General features: G+C 43.0%; 1 protein-coding gene across 1 annotated transcript in view; it reads left to right on the top strand.

Annotated features, from left to right (window-relative positions):
- The window catches only part of SPTLC1 (serine palmitoyltransferase long chain base subunit 1), a 47,855-nt gene that overhangs the window by 20,815 nt on the left and 17,373 nt on the right, over window positions 1–9,667 (top strand). The window contains exons 6-7 of the mRNA XM_026652409.2: window positions 1,288–1,420; window positions 6,496–6,625. Of these exons, the coding sequence (XP_026508194.1) occupies window positions 1,288–1,420; window positions 6,496–6,625 (263 nt within the window). The remainder of the gene's footprint in view (window positions 1–1,287; window positions 1,421–6,495; window positions 6,626–9,667) is intronic.

Genomic DNA, 9,667 nt, shown 5'->3' with positions numbered 1-9,667 from the left:
CCCCTGCAGCCTCTGTGCCCTCTGCTGCCCACTCAGCCTGCAGCCTCTGCACCACCCCCCCGCAGCCTCTACACACACACACACACCCCGCCGCCTGCCCTGCTCCCCCCCCGCTCCCCTCCCCCCCGCTCACCCGGCAGAGGGAGAACTGCGAGAGCTCCACGTGGAATTAAACACAGCCCCCCTGCTCCGTGGGGGAGGGGGAGGGACTCTGGCTGCTAGAGGCCCTAGTGGCTGCGAGCAGCTGTCAATCAGGCCAGGCGTCCAATCAGACGCGCCGCACAAGGGGAAGGGGGAAATCCCAGACATTTCTACTTAATTAGAAATCCCCCCCGGACGGCCATTTAACACTGAAAAAGCCGGACATGTCCGGGGAAACCCGGACGGATGGTAACCCTAAAGTCTTCCCACTATAACCTTCATCCACGTGATCTGGATCAAAGAGTAATATGTACACACAAATCTAGTAGAAGTATACTTCTGGGGAATGGTATATGTTTGATTCACATAATGTGGAGATCATGGGTCAAATCCAGGGTCTTGCTGCAATTCCTGTGTTGTTCCCAGCCCCCCCCCCCCTAAATATGAAAACCTGCATCTTTAACGTTGATACCATAACAGAGACATCAGTCTTGGGGCAGTAGAATGTTTGTAGACTACTGAATGGTCTACCTTTTTTCGCTTCTTCTCAGTTCATATGAAAACAAAGCAATAAGGCATGAGCTTCAATGCTGTGTTGGGCAATTATATTGGGTTGTGTTGATTTTCTGAGTTAGGATGGACAGAAGTTCAGCCAGCCAGGATTTAGTTAATTGCTGGAAATTGCATTGCTTGTTACTGTTTGCACTGCAGTAGCAGCTAGGAACTCCAGTCATGGACCAGGGCCTCATTGCACTAGGCACTATACAAACAGAACAAAAAGACAGTCCCTGCCCTAAGGTACTTAGTCTAAATGTAAGGAAATTCTCACCGCTGTTCTGAATACACAAGCATATTAGTTTTACAAATATGCATATGGTTTGGCAACTATTAGAACTTCTGATGCTTGGATTTGACAAACACCACTCAGTGCCCATCAAGGATGGATGCATCAGCTTTGGTGTTTAGTGATTCATTTTCTGTGACACTGTTACCACAGGTAACAGCTGATGAGGCCCCACTCTTCCTTAGCAAATTCCTGTTTCAGTACATGGCTGTGTTAATTTCTGAGTACAAACTGTTAAGCCATTCTGCAATAAAAGCAGAACAATTAAACTTGCCTAAGGATTTTTAATTTTTTTTTCTCAGATGTACACTTGGAATTGGAAGATCGACTAGCAAAATTTATGAGGACAGAGGAATCTATTATATACTCATATGGATTTGCCACAATTGCCAGTGCTATTCCAGCATATTCAAAGCGAGGGGACATAGTGTTTGTGTAAGTAACACTTACCTTTCAGAGATCCCAGAGTAAAATTTCGGGGGAGGGGTTAGAATATTACTCGGATCCTGAAGAACTCCTTGATTGTGTGTGTTCAAAAGTCTGATATTCTCTAGCCAGATAACTGCATCTCCACATAGATTTGTACATTTAATGTTCAGTTGTGCCTGAGGAGCATACAGTGCAGTTTAGGAGGAGGGGTGCAAAGATGGCTATTTGTGTTGGCTGTGTATTAGGTAATTCCCGTGGCTTAAATTAGAATATTTTGAAACTCACTTTAACTTGCATCACCTACTGGTGAACTCAATGGGTTGTGGTGGGGAAGCCGTAAACCAACTCTGTGCCACTAGACACGGTCTTGTGCCCCACTGAGATGATCCTAAATATGGCATAACCAACTTCAGGAGAGCCACTTCTTGTCAGCTGCACACTGCAAAGCAGCCTGAACGGAGAGGAGAATCTGGGACATATTTTCTAAAGTTGAATATCTACAATGAATAGAAGTTGTCATGAAATGGCTTAAGCTTGATCAGTAGGTTGAAAGTCAGATTGGATTAAAATGAAAAAGTGTAATGTCATAAGAATAAAAGGAAAACTTTTATAAAACCATTTTTAGAGCAATTTAACCTTGTTTGTATAATTATATTTAACATGTAAGCTGATCAATGGGCCTAAAACTCCTATCTCTTCTGATTTGTTCTTCAGACCAAATGTGCTAGCTTTCAGTTGTTGCTGTTACCCAAGAAAATCAGACTTTGGCAGTAATTGCCACCTAAGGAGGGAAAAACTAGTCCCCTTGTATGCAAGGAATAGCAAGGGTACAGTGGTTAATTTTCTGTATCAGACATTGTGCAGTGTTGTTGGCAGCTAATTTGAGATGGGCAGGCTTTTCTGTCTTGCCTGCAGGGCACTGATGCCTTCGTAACTGTTAGAAGGGTCAGGGGAGAGAGGCCAGCCCAGATTGACAATTTAAATCTGACAGCACTCATGCTAGTCTAAATCCTGAATTGTCTATGGAAGGTGAGAACTCCGAGGTACTTGCTCTCTGAGCTAGTGGGGCTATAGGTCACTTTATACTTAGATATGCTCTGTCATGCCAAAAATATCATAAGACTAATATTATCTTTGAAAGAACTAACACTGTGACATAGTAAGAATTTTAATCATAAGCAAGATTGAATGGAGCAGCTAGAGCTTGAGGGCAAGCTTCTGTGAGGTACTGAACTCATTCTGAAGAGACTTGAATATTAAATAAAAATAAAATTAAAATCATTTTCAGAAATATTTCTACTGCCTTCTGGTTACCCTGTGACATTTCGAGCTACACTTACCTATATGGCAATCACTTTTTACCCAAAAAAAAAAAAAAAAAAAAAGGAAAGTAAGAGGGTTGTACCACAAACTACACTTCTGATAGAAACTTACAAAATTATTTGCAGATCACCATTGTGGGGTGTGATGTAATGTACTCATCTTATTTCTCTGTAAAATCTCAAGGCGTTTGCAGTCTTTATCTTCTAAAACAAAATCAGCTTCAATTTTAACTTCAAAAATTAGTTCTACTCTAAAAATCGACTGACACACTTTTTAAAAGTAACCAGTTCCATGCCTAATTGTCTATCTTAATTTCCACCTAAAACATATTCAACTTCAGAAAAAACAACTTTTACTTTTAACTTAGGGTTGCCAACTTTCTAATTGCAGAAAACCGAGCACCCTTGCCCTGTCCCTTCCCTGAGGCCCTGCCCACTCCATCCCCACCTACCTCCGTCACTTGCTCTTCCCCACCCTCGCTCATTTGCTCATTTTCACTAGGCTGGATCAGGGGGTTGGGGTGTGGGAGGGGGTGAGGGCTCCGGCTGGGGATGCAGGCCCTGGGGTGGGGCCAGGGATGAGGGGCTTGAGGTGCAGGAAGTGGCTCTGGGCTGGGGCTGAGGGGTTCAGGGTGGGAGGGGGTTCTGGGCTGGGGCATTGGGTGGGGGCTCCAATGGGTCTTTTAGTGGGCCGGTCCTGTGCTGACCGGAGCTGCCAGGGTCCCTTTTCAACCCGGCGTTCTGGTCGAAAACTGGACACTTGGCAACCCTGTTTTAACTGCCAGTCCTGCAAAGTCAGCCTAGGATCTGCAAGTCAAGTTGGGTTTTTTCTTGCACAAGATCAAAAGTTTCTGCAGGACAAATTGTGCCCTCAGTTATACACATATAACCTATATGTGTATAATCATTTGATTATGCCTTCTGATATCAGTAAATTACAACTTAATGAACAGTTGTATCAATGTGAAAGGGAAAAGAATACTCTCACTCCCTTCTAGTTGTATTAGCTCCACCAGGCGTACAGGAATAAACTGTTGTTAATGTTAGCCAACAATTTTATACTCACAAGGAATGGCTATAATAATTAAGGTGCCATTTTTACACACTTATTTTGAAGACTAGCACTGGGCACTGTAATCTATTTTGTGCTAAAATATAAAAATACCTGTAAATAGTATTTGTACCATTTTTAAAGTGCTGTAAGAATATTAAGATTGGGCCAGGACATGTTACATACCATGAGGTATGATCACTTTTTGTCTGTGAGAAACTCCCTTTATTGTTAATGGGAGTTGCATATAAATTTATGCATTTAGGAAGACGATATATTTGGGGTGACGTGGAATCTTATTGGTTTGGGCCTGTGCTGAGTAAATGAATATTCTCTATGGTATCCAAATCTGGCTCCCTTTAAAATAGGGTAGCAGTCTTACTATTTTTCTCTAATACTGGCCCAGTCAACATTGGAATTACTATCTTAATAGAAAACGTTCAACTATTAACATAGTTTGCATAGTTATGTCTGGTCCCCATTTACTAAGTAAACTATTTTAAAACAGTGCTTTAGACTCCGGTATGCTTTTTAAACATTGCTTTGCTTTGAAGCAGTGATGCCTGATGCATAGTGGTTTGCACACAGTGCTTAAAGGAAGAAAAATATCTAGATCGTCTAGAAAACCTAAATCTTTAAACCTGGTATGTTGCAAAAAATTTGAAACTTTAGTTATAGAGCTAACTGCATCTGATAAGAAATCAGGACCCAAATGTACTATATATGTGATTCTAGCATGCTTAAAAATGCATTAAGTTGATGTGTAGAGAGTCTAAGCTTGTAAGTGATAACATTTGTTCTTGTTATGGGCAAAAATAACTAGTTTATAGAAATCTTTGGAAGTTATTGTATTAAGTACTGTTGGCAACTTATGGTTACTCTCAAATTACCTCACTCACACTGTCAATAAAAATGAGTTGATGACAATCTGACAAGCAATTATTGCAATAGTATGGAGAGCAGTTGACAAAATTGGTATCAAATGTCTCTAAAATAACAAAACAAAACACTTCAAAGTTAATGAAGAAAGAGTGCTTACTAGCTGAATGCTTTCTTTGGGAGTTAGTAAATCTTGCCTCTCCTATCATGCAAAATGCTTCTGCAACCACAAAGCTACAATAGAAAGGTTCTGCTGGATAAACAGAAAAGCTTCAGACTTAACCTCTTTCCTCCAAAGAAATGTATCCCACTTGTGATGAGAAAATAGGCTGTGTTTAAGTTAGATTATTTTCTGCGAGAACATATACCCATGCAATAAATAGCAGGTTAAGGCTGCATTCTCTAACCTGTTTCTCTTGACTTTTTAGTAAGAGCTGCAGTTTGTGTATTCACATTTTAAATTAAAGCAAATTAAAATGTACTGCATTGAGTGGCCAGAATATTTTAAGCTTGATATGCTGAATTCAGCATATTTATTACCTGTACACTTGTATTTTTAGTTTTTTGCAGTAAGGCTATATCTACACTTACTGTGGTGTATAAAGTATGGGCACCATATGTGTAGCTACACGCTGCAGTGAGAGTCAGGCTGCATCCCTGTTTGTCACTGCAGCATGTAGCTACGTGCTGCAGAGCTGCCAGAGCCTTTCACTGCAGCCAGGAAAGGCTCTGGCAAGGGAGAGGCACTGCTTGGGCATGTAGAGAGCCAATGTAGGACATATGGCCTAAGGCTTCAGGCATGTAGGGCACCCTACTTGCCTAAGCTGTGTCTCACCATCTACATTGCTGTTTATACTCATGCTACCTGGGCATGTGGTGTCTGTACCTTGCATGTTGCCTTAAGTGTAAATGTACCCTAAGAGTCTCTGCTTCAGTAGCACACCGTATTTATCACTGACAAAAAAGGTGTATCATGGCATCATGTTAGAGATTTGATGTTTGAAAATTAAATTACTGTTGTTCAGTATGTGCAGAAGGAGGGATTTGCAACTTCAAAAGGAATTCTGAGTATATCCAATTAAGAAATTACCAAAAAACGTAATTTAGTGGGGGGGAAATTACATATGCATCTTTAAGTCTGAAGAAATGGCTTATCAGGCCTGGAAAGCTGGGACAGATGCTCACCATGAAGTGGAATAAAAGAGGAAGAATGAGTATGAGTACTCTTAAGACTGGTAAGAGCGGTCAAGCACATTCTCAGACTTGCTGTACTTTAAAACTGAGGCAGGTAGAAAGAGAAGAACCAATGGGTAATTGTAGGAGTATAATACCCCTATTTATGGAATGTTGGTCTCGGCCCGGGAATTATGTCGGCCTTAACTGCCACAATGAAAAATAGGTAACCACAGAATAAGCCTGATAGTCATCCTAGATGCAAAGACAGTAAAATGGCTTCTCAATGAAAATAGTTAATTACATATATTTGTAGTGGTTTCATATGAACAGTTCAGTGTATTTTGGACACCAGAAAATACTTTAGTATGACTTCTGTGCACTGGTCCTTGCTTTAGAGAAAAACTCTAAATTGTACATTTCACGATTAAAGTGTAAAGATGTCTCCACATAGCCGCAGAGGGTAACAGGTGTTAGAAACCAATTTTAAATTATTTAAAATTGTGTGTAATAAAACATAGATTTTATTTATACACAGATAAGTATACAAGGCAGTTTAAAAGCAAAGCAGGCCTAAAAAGGTAACTGACCTATGCTGTTATTTAAAATTGATTAACAAACCAAGCGCAAAATGAAAGAATATTTTGTGTTTATAGAGATGAAGCTGCCTGCTTTGCTATTCAGAAAGGATTACAGGCATCGCGAAGTAACATTAAGTTATTTAAACATAATGATATGGCTGACCTTGAGCAACTTCTGAAAGAACAAGAGATTGAAGATCAAAAGGTAAAATTTCTTTGTAGTCTTTTGCCCTTCTTAAGTAGGTTGTATATTTGAATAGATCCAGTACTCGTAGTCTGTTGTTGTTTTATATAAATCACTGCTGAATGCTTAATTTTGCTTATATAGTTAAACTGGATTTGGCTGCTTTGTTCGCTTGCCATAATTGTATTGTCATTGTCAAGAGTAGGTGATGGAGGTGGTCACTAAGGGCTTGTGATTTAAACACAGTTTTTTGTACCTATACACTTATTTTGAAATCTGTGTAACTGCCCCCATCCTAGGGGTGACACTGATTAACTATCAGTTTCTAAACCGCTATAAGTAAATCTGTACCAAAACTGTTAGAACAGCCCTAACTTTATAAATAAATAAGTATAGACCAGAAAACTATAGAAGAGGTGAGATGAGTCTCCTCATGTACTCTTCACATATTCCCTCTTTATAAAAACTATCATTGGAGCCAAATATGATGATGATATACTTCCATTCTAGCAGTAACTTGGGAGGACATTAAACAGCAACTGCTAAAGCTAGACCTCTGTAAATCAGCAGGTCCAGTTAACTTTCATCTGAGAGTTTTAAAAGAACTGGCCAAAGAGCTCTTTAGACTGTTGATGTTGGGGCTGGTTTTTTTGTTTTGTTTAATAAGTCTTGGAATACTGATGACATTCCGGAAGTCTGGAAGAAAGTTAATGTGCCAATATTAAAGGGTAAACAGGAAGACTTGGGTAATTATAGGCCAGTCCGTCTGTTTGATCCCGAAGAATTAAAGGAGAGTAATATACCGTATATACTCGTTCATAAGCTGAATTTTTTTAGTACAAAAGGGAAGCACCAGAGAAGGGGGTCGGCTTATGAACGGGTATAGAGAGGGAGAGGTGGGACACAGCCTCTCCCCCCGGGCCAGCAGAGCCAGAAGGGAAGAGGTGGTGCCAGTCTCTCTCCGCTTCTGGCCACGCTGCTCTCCCCCCAGCCTCCAAAGCAGCTGCAGCTCCGGGGCTGGCAGGCTGTGGCCATGCTTCTCGGCCCCGCCCCCCAGAGCAGGCTGTGGCCATGCTGCCCAGCCTGCCGGAGCAGCTCCAGCCAGGCCAGAGACATCCTCTCCTGGCCCTCCCCAGATAAGGTGGGAAGGGATGGGATGGGGAGAATGTGGGGGTCCCAGGCTAAGGATGGGGTCATGGGGGTGGTCACATGGGTTACCCCCTGACCCCCAGTTTCTGCCCCCCCCCAAAATTTCCCCACCAGTTGCTGTCCCAGACCATCAGGATAAGCAGCTGGCGCGCCGGGACACTTTGTTTACTTAAGTTTACCTCCATGCCTGCGGACGCTCAAGGTAAACAAACCATCTCGGCCCACCACCGGCTTATCCTGCTGGCCTTGAAGCCAAACTTTGCTGACCCCTGAATTATAGGGTCGGCTTATGAATGGGTCATAACAATTTTCCATTTTACTTATCCATCTTGGGGGATCGGCTTATAAACGAACCAGTTTATGATCGAGTGTATATACGGCAATTAATTATTATCAATATGGGTTTATGGAAAAATCTTTTAACCTTTTTTGAGGTTACAAGTTTAGTTGATAGAGGAAATAGTGTTGATATAATAATCTAAAGCTTCTGTATTTGACTTGGGATGCATGACATTTTGATTAAGAAACTAGAAAAATGCAAAATTTACATGGCACACACAATTGATTTAAAAATGGCTGATAGGTGTCAACATGTAACTGTAAATGGGAAATCATTGAGTAAATATGTCAGGTCCCACAAGGATCAGTTCTTGGCCCTATGCTATGTAACGTTTTTATCAATAATCTGGAAGAAAATATAGCTTTGAGTGATAAAGTTTGCGGATGATACCTAGATTGGGGGAGTAGTAAATAATGAAGAGGACAGGTCATTGATACAGAGGCAACATGGATCACTTAGTAAGCTGGACCCAAGCAAACTGTGTGTTTCAATACCAGGGCCGGCTCCAGGCAACCAAGCACATGCTTGGGGCGGCACCTGGTAAGGGGCGGCCAATCTTAGGGTGGCGGGGGGCAGCGCGGCTTGGCATTCCGCGGGGGCGCTCCGGCGCTTGGCGGGGGGGCGGGGCGCGGCACTCGGGGGGGGGGGGGTGCCGGCGGGGGGGCGCTCAGCGGGGGAGGGGGGCGGCCCGGCGGGGCGGCGCGGGGGGGGGGGGCGCTCGGCTGGGGGGGCTCGGGGGCGGCGCTTTTTTTTGCTGCTTGGGGCACCAAAAAAGTTAGAGCCGGCCCTGTTCAATACAGCCAAATAGAACATCCTACATCTAGGAAAAAAGAGTGCAGGCCATGTTTCTAGGATGAGTGATTCTATCCTGAGAAGCAGTGACGCTGAAAAGACTTGAGGGTCCTTGTGGATAATCAGCTAAATGTTAGTTTCCAATGTGATGCTGTGGCCAAAAGGGCTAATGCAAACCTTGGATGTATAAACAGGGGAATCATGAGTAGGAGTAAAGAGGATATGTAGCCTCTGCTTTTGGCACTGGTGTGACCACTGCTGGAATACTGTCTGGTTCTGATGTACACACTTCTAGAAGCATGTGGATAAATTGGAAAGGATTCAGAAAAGGGCCAGGAAAATGATTAAAGAATTGGAAAACATGCCTTTATAGGCAAGACTCAAGGAGCTTGATCTGTTTAGCTTGTCAAAGAGAAATTTAAGGGGTAACTTGATCGGTCTATAAGTACAGTAAAAGCTTTTTTTATCTCGCATGTTGGGGAAATGGGGAATCCTGGTAAGTGAAGAATGCCGGTTAACTAAGAGGGAGGGAGTTTGGGTGCGGGGCACAGTCTCTGGGAGGGAGTTTGGGTGTGGGGCTGGGGGTTGGGGCACGGGAGAGGGTGTGGGGCGTGGGCTCTGGGAGGGAGTTTAGGTGTGGGAGGGGGCTCTGGGCAGGGGGTTGGGGAGTGGGAGGGGATGTGAGGTGCCAGATCTAGGGGGTACTCACCTCATGCGGCTCCCGGCAAGCAGCAACCTGTCCTTCTGTTCCTAGGCGGAGGCACGGCAGGCAACTCTGCGTG

The sequence above is a fragment of the Terrapene carolina genome, unplaced genomic scaffold (assembly GCF_002925995.2).
Source record: "Terrapene carolina triunguis isolate 2854851 unplaced genomic scaffold, T_m_triunguis-2.0 Scaffold113, whole genome shotgun sequence".
Taxonomy (NCBI): domain Eukaryota; kingdom Metazoa; phylum Chordata; order Testudines; family Emydidae; genus Terrapene; species Terrapene triunguis.
The sequence above is the reverse complement of the archived record's forward strand: the minus strand, read 5'-3'. Positions and strand labels throughout refer to the sequence as shown.